At 43.5% G+C, this 16,156-nt stretch overlaps 1 protein-coding gene across 3 annotated transcripts in view; it reads left to right on the top strand.

Annotated features, from left to right (window-relative positions):
- Positions 1-15,725, top strand: part of bif (protein phosphatase 1-binding protein bifocal) — a 37,383-nt gene extending 21,658 nt beyond the window's left edge. For 2 of the 3 annotated variants that reach the window (XM_089733330.1, XM_089733329.1), the window contains 4 exons: positions 8,228-8,410; positions 11,426-11,564; positions 12,580-12,686; positions 13,297-15,725. In XM_089733330.1, coding sequence (XP_089589456.1) covers positions 8,228-8,410; positions 11,426-11,564; positions 12,580-12,686; positions 13,297-13,452 — 585 coding nt within the window. In that variant the 3' untranslated portion in view covers positions 13,453-15,725. The remainder of the gene's footprint in view (positions 1-8,227; positions 8,411-11,425; positions 11,565-12,579; positions 12,687-13,296) is intronic. The other variant, XM_089733331.1, reaches the window with a different exon arrangement.
- Positions 15,726-16,156: the final 431 nt, after the last annotated feature.

Consider the following 16,156-nt stretch of genomic DNA (forward strand, 5'->3'; position numbering starts at 1 on the left):
CGTTTCGGTTTAAAGGGTGGGGCGGCCGTTGTAACTATACTTGAGGCCTTAGAACTTATATCTCAAGGTGGGGGGCTCAAAAAAAAAATTGACTACTTCAAGATATCAAAGACTAATGATACTTATGTTGTCCTGCTGAAGGCATATGGTAGCTTAAAGTATACACGACGTGATTGTGGTCAGTGCGTATGTACGCGACATTTAATAACAGATAAGTTGAGTCGAGCCTGGCCGTACACACGTTTTCTCAAGGCCATTTGTGCGCTGCGTGATGTTCGTTCGTGAGTTCTCGAATTCAACAACCAGCATCAGATGTAGCGGCGGTAATACTCGCTTCATAAAGTCTAATCTAAACAACTCCAAACTTTACGCTAATACGATAAATTCATCTCTGTATGTAATGTACCAGTAATTTTAGTTAGATACTCGATTAAACAAACACGCAGCGAAACAATCATATCGACGCTTGAAAGGCAAACGTGACTAAGCGACAATGCGGGAACTTTACCGTAGACTAATTAATTTAAAGTTGAAATACCTGAAAAAAATCTATTTTAACGAATCTAGATGTAGGATTGAAATGATTTTAATAGACCTAGAATTTTTTTTTTTTTTGCGCATCGAATATGGTTATTGCCTATCATTTATGTACAAAGCAGTTATTGTCGCTTAGTCACGTTTGCCTTTCAAGCGTCGATATGCATACTTCGTAGAAATACTTCGACCATTCTTACAAAAGAATATATAGGTAGATATAAACTGGATGTACCCGAAGGGCACTTTATTATCGAAACGTAGCTGCGTAGGTATTACTAGCTGTTTTTCGGCGCGCACTGCGGTACCGTAGGTCTGGTGTAGCCGGTGTGGTGGAGCTCGATGTTTAGTCGGTAGTTGGTTTTGCGGGGCGAGCGCCTTTTCAAGACGTATTCTCCTGCGAGGAATTCGGGGAGGTGGAGGACCTTGGCCCTCCTCGTCCCCCTCTTCCTCTCAGGAGGCACCGGAGTCCAACATAACCCGGTTCGTTGCCCCCCCAGATCGGGTATCCGTAAATGGATTCCCCAGTGTTAAAAAAAAAGGTACTACTAGCTGTTGGGCTACCGTGCTGGAGGCGTGGTCTCGCCGCTTGGCGGACCCGTCGGCCGGCCTCCGTACCGTCGAGGCGGTCCGTCCGGTCCTCGCGGACTGGGTGGGCCGCGACCGCGGATGCCTCACCTTCCGGCTGACGCAGATGTTGACCGGCCATGGGTGTTTTGGCCGGTACCTCTTCAAGATAGCCGGAAAGGAACCGACGGCGCAGTGCCACCACTGCGCGGACCGCGACGAGAAAGACACAGCGGAACACACGCTGGCGCGTTGCTCTGGATTCGACGAGCAACGCGCCGCCCTCGTCGCGGTCATAGGAGAGGACCTTTCGCTGCCGCGCGTCGTGGCTACGATGCTCGGTAGCGACGCGTCCTGGAAGGCGATGCTCGACTTCTGCGAGTCCACCATCTCGCAGAAGGAGGCGGCGGAGCGAGAGAGGGAGAGCTCTTCCCTTTCCGCACCGATCCGTCGCCGTCGAGCCGGGGGCCGGAGGCGGGAATACGCCCGTACGTCCCGGCCCCTGTAGGTAGCGGCCTCCCCCCGGTGAAGGTCAAGGGGCGACCTGAGGGGGTGAGGCCGCGCGGCGCGCTACCAGCACTCTAGCGCGCTGCCGTGGAGTGAATAGAGCGACCGGTCGACGGTGTATCGCGTCCCGACCCGGCAGGCTAGTTCTGGTCCAGCGGGGTATTCCGGGACACCAGCGGCACCGTCTGGGCGGCCCGACGGGCTGCCGTACCGAGACGGCCGACGTTTCAGAGCCTTCGATTCGCCTCGAAGGCTCCGTCGGCTGGGCGTCCTTGGGGTGAGCCGCGCCGTCTGGTTGTAGTGTTGACCGCGGTAGCCCCCCTACCTCATCCGGGTTCTGACCTCGGAGGGGATCGGACGTCGGGTGTAAGAGTGCAGGGGAGTCGTTTAGTGGGTGGGTCCTAAAATCCTTGGGCCCGCGGTCTGCTCACAACACCATGCAGACCGTTGAGTCTCACATACCCCGCGCGCCCCTTTTGCGCGGGGACCACGTAGGAGGTCCGGCCCTCTACCGGAAAAAAAAAAAAAAAATTAAAAAAAGCTGTTGGGCTAATTGAACAGACAAAGTACATAGCATTATACAGCTGAAATAGAACTGTCTCATGGCTATGTCGTGTTTGGGCTTTCTCAAAGTGGGCGATAACGCCCCCTTGTGTGCGCTGCAAGCTTAATGGGGGGCGGTAGAGACCCAGAAAAAAATGGGGGCGTTTTGTAGAGGTTTGGGAGGCGATTTATAATTTCATCTAGGTCTCTTAGACACCGTCTTAACTCTCGCTATAGTGGTTTTTAAGTAGGTAGCGGTAGGCAGCGGCTTGGCTCTGCCCCTGGCATTGCTGAAGTCCATGGGCGACGGTAACCACTCACCATCAGGTGGGCCGTATGCTCACCTGCCTACAAGGGCATTAAAAAAAAAAGGTGAAAAAATGGGGGCGCTAAAAATTATTTATTCTCAAAGCGGGCAGTAGACAAAATAAGTTTGGGAACCACGGGTTAGACTTTAGTGTTAAATTGTTCACGTTTACTTCAGTGAGCAAAGTTATACAACACATCCCTGCGGCAAGAGACGCACGAAGCATTCGATATCGCGCTAAATCAAGCGTTTTATTTCCGATCACGCGCGGCGTCGACACGTGCCCTAACATACGACATGCATAATGTACTGCATACTGCATACGTACAAGAAATGTTGATTCCATCTAACTTGTTTGTAATCTGCAGCTGCGGGCTGATTCGTAATTGAAAACGTTTTAATGCAATTTTGTGTTAATGCTGATGTAGATTAATGTACTGAGAGAATCACCGAGCTATCACGGCGTGGTACCTCTTAGCCTGTGATAGATTTAGGTTAAGGCCCTTGAGAACTTTATTAAAATCAACGCGGCAGAATCTAAAGGACGTCGCAAATTCTAAATGTATTGAAACAAACTCAAAATTAATTGCATTAAAAATGATGGGCATCACATTAATGCATTAAACCACAAAGCTATAAGAAACATCATTTTACATTATTTCACAGTTTTTTTAAAAAATGGAATTAATTAACTTGTAGAATGTCCCTTTAAAGACAAATACCAAATATAAACATGTTCGATTACCGTCGACACAACAAAGTTTAGCTATTATCTAAAATGGGTCACCCAAGCCGTACACTTAAGTAATATTTCCTCGTATTTGTGGACGGCAGGAAACGTACACGGCTTATCTCTCGGCAGTAGCGTGACGAATGGGATGTTGATTCAACTGGCGCACTAAATAACTATAAACGACGTGTTTGGTCATTTGCTAACGCCACTATTAGAACGTTAGTACCTACTTGCTGCTAATATTTGTACTGAACACATTACATTGTTTGAATATAATCGAAACGCTCATTTTCCTTAGAGCACCCATCTGTGCGGAGAACAAAACCGTACTACATCTGCGAGGATTATTTAACGAATCAAGAACCCTTTGCATCTATTGATATTGTTGTGTCGAGTATGCAATTGGCCGAATTGGATGAATTCATATTGTGCTCGAAATACTTTGAACCCCAGTCCACGGTTTCATAAAAATACACAGTATAATTGAAAAAACTCTTTTTCTTTAAAATATCGAATGTAGGAAACATTTCACGTTGACGCCGTCTGCAAGGATAGTCATCCACTTGGACACATCGTGGCAGTATCAGCGTAGTCAGGGACACCTGTATTATCAAAAGTCCAAAGTCTTATCGATCGCTTAAGAAGGAAATGACGAAACAACCAGAAGTCTCATTTCACACAACAAAAACAACGCACAAGCATTAAGCAACAATATACCCGATAAAATTATTTATGCCCTCGTATCTTTACAACGCGTCCGAAATATTATAAATATAAGCCCCGATTAAGATAATATTGGCGCCCGCTGGTTCGCAGCAATGCACCCGTAGTACGCCGCGACGCTTGCACGTTCAACCATCGACCATGATCCGATTCGAGGGTGGACCAGTCTTTCTGATCGAGGCAAGTTCTATATCGCGTCTCCTCAACTATTAGTGCTGAGGTATACATACGTAGGAAGTTCAGGGAATGAATTCGAGAGTCGAGAATACGTTAATAACGAAGTTGTGAGTGATAGATAGTATCGATATCGTCGATAATGTACTTTAATAGCCAGCATGGCGGTCACATTAATGACTTCTCATTTGTAGTTCACAAACTCGTATAATAATAACAGATAGAAGTAAATACCTAACGATAGTTTCCTGATAATAACGTGGTGTTGCCTTCTCGGAACCACATCTCGACTCCGCGGCGGGTTCTTACCTACTTATTTCTCGTTCCGCCGACACAACAATGGTTCGTCCATCTACAATCTTCCCCTAGTTCCTGGCAAGCAGTTCAACGCTCTGCAGCAACCGTGCGATTGGACCTTATTGACTGCATACAAAAAAAACCATTGAGGTCACGATCGATACCTAATCAATTTCCTAATATTGATATGACTTCGCAATCACCACCAAAATAATAATAATATAATTTTTTGATTGTATTTCGTAATATAGCATTTGTATTATGAAAACTATGTTTTTCTTGTTTGTTTAATTGGAACAATGTCTCAATATGCGTTGTACCGAGGTATGTATCTGTTAGTTGCTTCCCGGGAACTCTGCCACTTCAAACGAGATTTGAAAATAACCACAACGGTACGCATCGCATTGACTGTCAAAACAACACACTACGAATACAACAGTAATGACAAATGTTCAATTAATTAATTGTTTCCTTGTTCCTTAGGGTGGTTGGGTGGCTATCTGTTGTAGAGTACTCGACTAATGAGGTCGCTTGTGATTTCCACCGCTTCACGTTTGGGTTATGTTTATCGACTTGTAATACTCGTACATGTATGGAAGCAAGATTTTCAATAAGTGGCGTATATTTTTTGGGCCACTGAGGAAGTGGTTTCCGGTACGTGTATTTGTTGAATGTTTGTTGAATTTTGTACAACATTACGTATTTAATTCTCGAACGTTTAATGGTGAATATTTTGAAACGTGTGAACACGTAATGGAAGATTTAACGTTAATTATATTTTGAAAAAGTAAACATAATTTTAAAACAAAAAAGATCTATTTAATAGCAGGCTGAACTCAAAATAATTCATTTCTCTATAATTTTTTTATCCTATTACTATTACTGTTTACCCGCTAATGCTAATGAAACCGAATTTCTTATCACACAAAATGCACATCAAAGGCCGACATGAACTGCCATGCCTCGCGTCGCCGTGTGTAAATAGCGTTGGGTGCTTCTCTGCAAACAATGCTCTTTATTTATGGCGGAGTGCGAACGCCGCGTGTGAGGACGGCCCTGTCGCGACCAGAGTGACCATACTGCGTATTTTGTAACATGAAAACTGAATTTTATTGAATTTAATGATGCACTTGTAGTCACTCCACTGTCATTAGATTATGGCTCGATAATTGAGGCTCAAATTCTTCTAAATTTTTATGTACCGATGACCAATGACTTCCGCACTAAAAGAATAAATTGTTTTAAATCTAATCCATGAAAATAAAATAATACTCATGGTAAGTATGAAGTTGAAGTGTAGAAAAGCCGTTATTATTACAATTGAGCAAGCGGCAGCAGTCAGATTGTAAGCTCCATTCAACTAGCTAACCAGAAGAACTTTAAGCTGTCTCCCATTTGCGGCAAAATTAATACAACCATTTTCAATCTCTTAAATGTGACTTTTTTTTGAAAAATTCCGATGTTTCGAATACCTTATGTCTTACTCAATGAAGACTCGTCATATGAACAAAATAAACCATAAAACCATAAAATAGCCAGTCGGGGGAAGGGGAGGGGATTTAAGCAGTCGCATAATGGTATGTGGCCTTTCACCTCGTTTTATAATGTGGGTTCATGTTAAGTCGTTAGTTTGATCCGTCCGTATAAAAACAGTGAAAGTCATGGTTGACTTGCTATTCGGCCCTGGCCATAGCACTGCGATTAGCGTAAACCTTTTTGTTTAATTGCTTAGATGGGTGGATGAGCTTACGGCCCACCTGGTGTTAAGTGGTTACCAGAGCCCATAGACGTCAACAACGGAAGTGCCGCCACCTTGTGATATGAGTTCTAAGGTCTCAGTACAGTACAACAGCTTCCCCACCCTTCAAACTAAAACGCATTACACGGCAGAAATAGGCGGGGTGGTGGTACCTACCCGTACGGGCTCTCAGACTTGCTACCATCAGTAATAACGGAAATTACAATTTTGCGGGTTCGATTTCCATTACGCGTATTAATTCCTTCACCGAAGAAGTTAATCCTGAACATTTGTTGAGTACATATTTCATTAGAAAAATTAGTGCTCGCCTGAGATTTAAACACCGGTGCATCGCTCAACACGAATGCACCGGACGTGTTATCCTTTAGGCCACAACGACTTTAAAACCTCCTCTTCTATTCTATTCTTCAACATCGTGTACTAACTAACCATTGATAACCTATTATATTAACTCTGTACTACACATGTGATGATAATAATGCGGTTGATCTTGTTTCTGTTGCGGTTTGAAGACATCAGTCGTAGGTAGAGGCGATGACTGAGAACATAGCGCTATGTATTTAAACTTGTTAAGTATTTATGTAATGCGATTATGTTCACGAATGCTTACAGTCTATGACATAACTATATTAGTTACTAATCGCATGAGCGACACGTTCATTTTGGCTCCTCTGTTAGCGTAAACTACGAGAAATAGAAGAGTACCTTAAACGGGTTATAAAATACAAATTAAGATTTGTTCATAAGTTCCGGGTCCTTAATCTTTTTTTTTTTTTTATTGCCCTTGTAGGCAGACGAACATACGGCCCACCTGATGGTGAGTGGCTACCGTCGCTCATGGACTTCGGCACTGCCAGGGGCAGAGCCAAGCCGCTGCCTACCGCTTAATACTCTTTAATCATCTTTTTCTTCCCCTTAGTTTGAATCGGCACAACTAGTAGTTATGTTCTATAGTTTAAGTTCACTCGCGGCCTGGTGTGTGCCAAGTATTGGCTAAGACAGTAAAGAAATGTTTATCGTAGACGGAAAGGGAAAATATGTAACAGTAAATCGAAGCGGCCATAGCTGCACATCCGCATCTTCTGATCGCTTATTAACAAACACGACTGTTATTAAGTAAAAAGTACCTTTGACGTAAATTTAATAACAAAATATGCCGAGATATCCCGTGCACGCTAGTCGCTCTGCTTGTGGCTTCGTCCGCGGCTTTTCTTGGAGTCGACGGCCACGGTCACCGGACGCCGGACTGGATTCCACCGGCGCGGCGCGCTAGGGCTGCGTGCCTAAATACAATCGCGGGGCGGACAGAGTTGTCTCGTTTGGTTTCAATTTGTAATTTTGTAGAATGACGGCTCTGGGTTCAAAACGCGTTGTTAACCCAGGTATGTGAGTTTCGTGTATTGAATTCACGTCATTTCGGATCCTTCCGATCCACTAACGGTGCTTTTAGGTACCTCAAGCACCGGTCATCGTTCTCGTCGAACCCGTCGCTTGCGACGAAGGGCTCGACGAGTAAATTAATCCTCAGACACAGCCCACTGAGTTTCTCGCCGGATCTTCTCAGTGGGTCGCGTTTCCGATCCGGTGGTAGATTCTGTGAAGCACGGCACAGCTAGGGTTCGTGTTAGCAACGTCATCAGGTTTGAGCCCCGTGAGCTCACCTACTAGTTAAGGCGACGCTGATATAGCCTCTCAAGGCTATCAGCATAGGTAGGAAAAAAAAAAGTGCTGCATACATGGATGATGAATTTATAACCGAACTCTGGTTTACTAGCGTTAGCGTCTACGACAAGTCAAATGACCACATAATACATTAATATAATTAATAAAATATTTCAGCCCTAAAATGGAACCGCTTTAATAGGGCCCGCATTCGACGCGACGAAACCAAAGAAACAACATTTCCACGCGACATTCCTCACCGGGAAACCATCCGCCGACCGGTCGAATTCTAAATTAAAACATTGAATATATTCATATTGCGTGAAAGTGTATCTTTCTTTTTACGAGTTGTGGACACCATTAAAAACAGATTTAAATAATGATAAATTAATTGATTGATAAAGGGGAAAATTGTTTCCAGGCGGGCGAGCCCGGCATAGTCGTGCTCAGACCTGAAGCCCTCACCCGCACCGAGTCGGAGGAGGAGGACGAGGCAGACTGCGGCCCGCCCTCGCCCTGCGGAGTGCGCTTCGTCAACGACAACGTGCTCATCAACGGAAAGTCTTCGATGCCGAACAAACCTAACAGAGACAGGATCGCTAAGGTACACCACACATCATCCTTTATGTAAGCTCCATTAACAAGAGGCCTACCCTATGTAATTCCTTTTTTTAGATGGTTGGACGAGCTCACAGCCCACCTGGTGCTAAGTGGTTACTAGAGCCCATAGACATCTACAACGTAAATGCGCCATCCACCTTGAGATATAAGTTGTAAGGTCTCAGTATAGTTACAACGGCTGCCCCACCCTGCAAACCGAAACACATTACACGGCAGAAATAGGTGGGGTGGTGGTACCTACTCGTTTGGACTCACAAGAGGTCCTACCACCAATAAAAGTAATGACCACCCGCTATAAAGTATCCTCAAAAGTCCTACGTCTAACCTCAAAAGTAATCAAAAATATGTTTCAACCTAATTCTGACCTCTGGATGCGTGCACCGACACTCTGCCAGTCTCTGCGACTCTCTGGTGTCGCCAGCCGCTAAACACATTCAGCCATTGTTTTTTGTTTAATGTTTTTTTCCTACTAGCTATGAATGATCCTATATACCTAGTCAGGTCATAAGTATTGTCACACAGTAAAAACTTTTCTTTTAGAATGCTGGCCACAAAAAAGTTTATTGAATTCGAATTTCGAATTGTTCATGAAAATAAAAATGTATACTTTTAGAATTTTTACTAATTTTTAAATATGGAGTGGGCGCTTAAAGAAGACCGTGTTGCAGTTATTGCGTTGCATCGTTGCGGTTACGCGCCAATTCAAATTTTTAACATACTGAAAAATTTGAATATAACCAAAAGATTCGTTTATCGTACCATCAAACGATACAATGAAGACTCTAGTGTAGATGACAGGTCAAAAAGTGGTCGCCCTCGGTCTGTTAGGACTCCAGCAGTGATAAAAGCTGTGAGGGCGCGAATTCAAATAAATCCCAAACGTAAGCAGAAACTGTTGGCCCTTCAGATGAGGTTAAGCAGAACCACGGTGAAAAGGGTGTTAAATGAAGACTTAGGGCTTCGGGCATATCGAAGAAAAACAGGACATCGTTTGAATGCTCGTCTAATGGACCTGAGACTGAAGAGATGCCGCGCTTTGTTGAAGCGGTACGCGGGAAAAAAATATCGGGAAATTATTTTTTGGATGAAAAAATTTTTACCGTAGAAGAGAGCTACAACAAACAAAATGATAAGGTGTACGCATACAGTAGTGAAGAAGCGAGCAACCGTATTCCGCGTGTTCAACGAGGTCATTTTCCATCCTCGCTCATGGTATGGTTGGGAGTTTCTTATTGGGGCTTAACAGAGGTACATTTTTGTGAGAAAGGTGTAAAAACGAATGCAGTTGTGTATCAAAATACAGTCCTGACGAACCTTGTGGAACCTGTTTCTCATACCATGTTCAATAACAGGCACTGGGTATTCCAATAAGATTCGGCGCCAGCTCATAGAGCGAAGAGCACACAAGACTGGCTGGCGGCGCGTGAAATCGACTTCATCCGGCACGAAGACTGGCCCTCCTCCAGTCCAGATTTGAATCCTTTAGATTACAAGATATGGCAACATTTGGAGGAAAAGGCGTGCTCAAAGCCTCATCCCAATTTGGAGTCACTCAAGACATCCTTGATTAAGGCAGCCGCCGATATTGACATGGACCTCGTTCGTGCTGCGATAGACGACTTGCCGCGCAGATTGAAGGCCTGTATTCAAAATCACGGAGGTCATTTTGAATAAACTTTAGTGTCATAAGAATCTATGTTTTGTTAAGTTCATTTTGGTATATGAATGGTTACATAATGAATAAACTTGTTTCAATTATTTTACATTAAACATGTGACAGAATTTATGACCTGACTAGGTACACTGTTAATTGTGACTCATTTTCCTGTTATTCTAAATAACAGTAATAAATATAAATAAAATTCACTCCATAAATAGTTTAAATAATAATATGTTATTAAACTTCAGTTTCCATAGTTCGAGGACCATAGGACGTGTTCACAATCGAGCGCCGTGCCAGATAGTAGGGGAGCCCACGATGCTAAATGGGGATTTACTCGAGCGTCATAGAGACCTATTGGGATGCAAAGCTTAGATGATAATAAGAAAAAAATATCATATAATGTATACATTTCAACGTTGGGGGAAGCGGCTATAGATTTTCAAATTTGTAAAGAAAAACTGTTGCATGGATATACTCGAGCGCGTCAGATATTGATAGCATAAATGTTCTACGTATTTTTAATAATGTATGTTAATCTGATCGTTTGCATGATGGGGGTGGTCGTAGGTAAGGGTTGAAAATTAAAAAAATATATATATCGTGCGCGTCATATTTTCTTAGGGGGTCTTAAGTGAACCTTAAATAAAGCTCTCATGCAATAACTGACGATTTCGATGTGACGCAAACTCGCGGCCATTATTATAATATAATAATATGAAAAAAACATCGCCATTTTGAAATACTCAAGCGCGTCAGATTAAGATATATATGGCTCATCTTTATGTCCTAGACATGCTGTCTCATGATATGACGATTATCTAGAGGGATTCACATAATGAGACAAACAAAATCATTGAACTTAATTAATTGAAAAATAACAAAAAGAATTTTTGTTATTTCGATTTGTGGAAATCGTCAGATTATATATTTATCATTGTCCTTGAATTAATTCCGTCCAAATAATAATAAAAATTGAGTCACGCTCGAGAATGTCCAGATAACGTTTTTTTACAACTTTGTAGCCCTCCCCTTTATTTACGTCACTCTCAAATTGTCAGATTAGTGGAATATACACTTTTTAGCATGTAATTAACTCACCTACCTTAATCTGACGCGCTCGAGACGCGCAGCCTTATTTATGAGGTTCATATTTGGTAGAGGTACTTAACCGGGTACAAGTTATCCCCCTGTATATTAATCTGCCGCGCTTTAGTAAATCCCGAAATCCCTCTTGGGCTCCCCTACTAGGAACAAACTCCGTCAAGCCAGATCGGCAGCTTGTCGCTTCACGTGAACACTTGGGACGAGGCTAATAAATAATAATATTGATTTCAGCTGAAGCTACAATTTGACGACTCGCTAACCCGCACGTTCGAGTATCCTTCAGAGACGTCGATGTGCGAGGAGCCCCCGGCCCCCGCCCCCCTCGCGGCCTCCGCCCCCCTCGCGTCCCTCGCCGACAACACGCACATAGGTGAGTGCGGTCCAGTAGCCCACTCGTGTCAACGAGTCCTGATGCCTCTACAATACAAAAGACTAGATGAAGTGAAATCCCTGCCGCTGGCTGGCAGGCGTGTCGCATGTCCTTAATGTGTCGTGCTTTGTGCGAACAGAGGCCAGGAGCATTATCACTTAAACATTTTGTAATTTGGCAATGCTTATATCTCATTTTTATAATTAATGTAGAGGGCCCTCAAAAATGTCTATTAAATATGACATGTCCTTATAAACGAGGCTTATGGAGCGTATTAAGCGGTAGGCAGCGCCTTGGCTCTGCCCCTGGCATTGCTGAAGTCCATGAGCGACGGTAACCACTCACCATCAGGTGGGCCGTATGCTCGTCTGCCTACAAGGGCAATAAAAAAATAAAAAAAATATATCCAATAACAATATTATCAGTTCCGGGTAGTCGTGCGCAGAACTACTTAGCTGTAACCGCTACATATGTGCGTAGAGCCTTGAGGCTCAGACCTCAAACCTCATGATTTTTTTTACGAAAATAATAATTGTTGGCTAAAGCTAAAAATGAATAGTTGTCCTCATAGTGAGTCAATAATTAGTGTTCATCAATCTAAGGCAGCGCCGTGTGGCCCCTCAGTGTGTCTCATATCAATTTAATTTTGATCATTTTCTAAAACTTTCGATTTCAACTCTTCGGCCTAAGGTTTTCTAGTTAAATATTATACGAGTATATTTAGTACCAGCCGTACTCGCACGCTCCGCTGGGCATTTAAAATTAACATTATTATTTATAGTCATTATTATTAGGGAGTCCAACACTCATATAAATATTAAGCCTATCCATTGTCTTTTCTACATGGATATCAAGTTTCAAGTCAATCGGATGCATGGTTCAGCAGTTATAACGGAACATCCGTAAAAACCACTGTAGATTTATATATTAGTATATAGGTATAAGTAGTGAGGTGAAGTAGTTCTGTATGACGAAGCCCGACGCAGTGTAGGCTGCGTGTAGTTCAGTGGTACAGCGTCCGCGTGTGTACAGCATCCGGCGCGCTGTGCAGCTACACGCCCAGCAAGACGCCGCCCGCCACCTTCCAGCTCGGGCTCACGAGGCCTCACGACGAGGACGCGCGTGAGTACACACACTCCTACTGCCCTACACCATGAAATACATGAACGGAACTAACCACTCGCACGATGTGCGCAGTGAGCGCCGTACTTCTCTCAGTAAGTGGTCACCGGCACTTGTTGACGTCACCCAGCGATTTCCAATTCTCTTTTTATTTTTATTGCTTATTTAGTTGGCCGAGCTCTCGGCCTTCCTGGTGTTAAGCGGTTGCCGGAGCCCATAGACATCTACAACGTAAATACAACACATCTTGAGATATAAGTTCTAAGGTCCACAGTATAGTTACAACGGCTACGCCCTACCCTTCAAACCGAAACGCATTACTGCTTCACGGCAGAAATAAGCAGGGCGGTGGTACCTATCCGCGCGGACTCACAAGAGGTCCTACCACCAGTAATCACTTGTTCGACTGTGTCGGTGGTGGGTCAGGAGTGGAGCTATTAAGTATATTGCTATAAGCTAAATACGTCGCACATTTATGTAATGTAATTCCTTTATTAAATTATTTTGACTTTGGAACAATATCTTCTTAACGTGGTACCGTCGTCCCCATTTTGCACTTGATATTTTAGTCAAAATGCACGCAATAATGAATACGCCCTCGTGTCCGCAGCGTCGCCCCCCTCCCCGCCCCCCTCCCCGGCCCCCTCCCCCGCCCCCTCCCCGCCGCACTGCTGGACGCGCGCGCGCAGCCTGTCCGCCGACCTGCTGTTCTAGTCCCGCGCCCGCTGCTGTCCCCGGGCGCAGTGCCACGACTGATCAATTATGAACTATAAGGACGTTACATTAAATAATAATATATGAACACTCTCGATGGGTCACTTGTTCGATTACAAAATATGAAATGATATTCTATTTGATCTATGTTAAGTATTTACTACAACATGTATCGCATTATGAGTCATGACAGGAACATGCTAACATTAGTTTTTAAATTTATTTCAAAAGTATCGTTATATGTACGCGAATATCAATTAGTTACATTTATATTTTGTTGATGACCACGGGCTACTGTATCTTTTAGCCTAAGTTTGTTTATTTATTTTCAATAATCCACTCCGCGAAGTATAGCGGTGGGAAAGTACGGAGGACAGGTCCATTGAAGTCCCCTCCGCGCGCCCCTCGGTGCATTCCTGAAGGGCTGGCCCGGCCACTCCAACCTCTCTTTAAAATTAATGTTAAAATGTTCAATCGAACCGCTGACTCTCTCACTGTCCCCCGCCCAGCGCTGCAGCTGCTCAATTAATTAACTTCCAACATAACCATGTAGTCGCCTGGGCTCAGTGGACTAGTGGGGAGGGAAGGGGGGCCTCGTCCACTCGCACGGGCTCATCTTGTGATAGAAGAGTTGTCCTTGATGATGCAATACTAACTATATAATATGGTTACTGGTATAATATGGTTTTAAATACAATAAAGTCATACTCAACAATGTACAGTTAGCAAAAACAATTAAAAATTAAAACAAAAAAATGAGATTTTGATGTCTAAATTGACTATTTCTATTATTGAGATGAATCGCGACTGATAAAGTATTTTTGTAATCAACATTTTTGATAATTGTAATCTGTAGGTATTTTTAATCCTATGCTATAGGTCCTTATGTGTCGTATATTAAGATGATATCTGGTTTAAAGTTACGGTGAAATGTACATTTGTAGAGGGAACAATTATTGTAGTTGCTGCGTCAGTACAGCCGACGTCACACTGATACTGCCTCCTCGCTCCGTGGATCATTCCTGATAAATTTATATTGAAACTTACACGCATTCTCTATACTTACGAATTTTTAGATAACTTTTTGAATATTTTGTAAAATTTGTATGTGTCTACTTATATATATGTCTACTTTCTATGAAGTAAATTAAATTATATAAACATGTTGCGAAAACTGGTGCCGTTGCCATTATCATTGTCAACGTCACACGGCACCGTCGTGGGGACATCGCCTCCGACGTGGGTCCCGGCGGCCGTCTGGTCACTCGCAACATATTACACACATTCCCGATTGTAACTTCAAATATATATTAATTATTATAAATATAATGATACTCGAGAAAGTTAATGTGAAGTAATTAAACGTATCATTATCAAAAGGACAAGAGGACTGCTCCTTGTGCTCCCGCGAGTGCTGGCCGGGACGCCGCGCCGCGTGCTGTTACAGAAATCTTATGATTTATCTAATTATTTGTAAGCTTCGTGAGCTCGAACTCACAGCCGATCGTTGTGTCGCGCCGCCCTCACGTTACTTATGAGATGTTTTGTAATATATATGATCTATTGTACTATTGAATATATTGATAATTGTGCAATAGATGAATATATCTGTATGGTGGGTAGAGTCGCGGCGCACCGCTAGCCGGTGTGCGGCTCACAGGAGCGAGGGCGGGGGGCGGGGGCACGCTGGGGGACGGGGGCGGGGGGCGGACGGACGTCAAGACTGTTGACTTAACAATAAAGTCCCGAGGAGTTCCAGAGACAAGTTCATTGTATATTTTTTTCACTCAAATACGCCAATCTATAAGTAATGACGTATGTTTTACATTAAAATCGATTCAATAGAAGTACACGAGTCAACAGCGAGCGTTGCTCAGCGCACGTGGCACAGTGCGCACAGTGATGACAAGTCCGTCCCTACACCCTCCGCCTGTTTCATTAATGTATTTAGTTTAATTAATTTTAGTAGTAGCATAGTTTAGATTTAACATGGTTTACCGAGTAAACGGACTCATGGTTTGTACTATTTCTATTTATACATTTGGATAATAATTAATATGAACTAGCCCAAAAAAAGAAAATACTCGTGCCTCGGTTGAGACACAACGCCATTGAAAGGAGCGGCTACTTGCGCCATCTTTACATCTTAAGGTATTTATGGAATTATAACGTGCTCAAGTGAATGTTAGCTTCGGTACAAACAAGGAGCGGTCGGCCGCGCCCTGGTGGCCGCCGGCGGCGCCCGGCCCTCGAGCGGCGCCTGCTGTCATTGTCTACATTCAATGTATTCGTGCTTTAACGGCAATAAAATAATATGATTTGATACTTTGCTTCTCATTTTACGAAATTCCCAGACACCATTTATTAAAATAATACCATTTTTTATTGCTTAGATGGGTGGACGAGCTCACAGCCCACCTGGTGCTAAGTGGTTACTGGAGCCCATAGACATCTACAACGTAAATGCGCCAACCACCTTGAGATATAAGTTCTAAGGTCTCAGTATAGTTACAACGGCTGCCCCACCCTTCAAACCGAAACGCATAACTGCTTCACGGCAGAAATAAGCAGGCTGGTGATACCTACCCGTGCGAACTTACAAAATGTCCAATCACCAGTAATTAAGCAAATTATAATTTTGCGGGTTCCATTTTTATTACACGATGTTATTCCTTTACCGTAGAAGTCAATCGTAAACAGTTGCCAAATACTTAGCGAGCTTGCTCGCTCGCTCTCCTGCCGTTCCACGCTCCAAG

Source organism: Bombyx mandarina, chromosome 15 (genome assembly GCF_030267445.1).
Source record: "Bombyx mandarina strain Sakado chromosome 15, ASM3026744v2".
Classification (NCBI taxonomy): domain Eukaryota; kingdom Metazoa; phylum Arthropoda; class Insecta; order Lepidoptera; family Bombycidae; genus Bombyx; species Bombyx mandarina.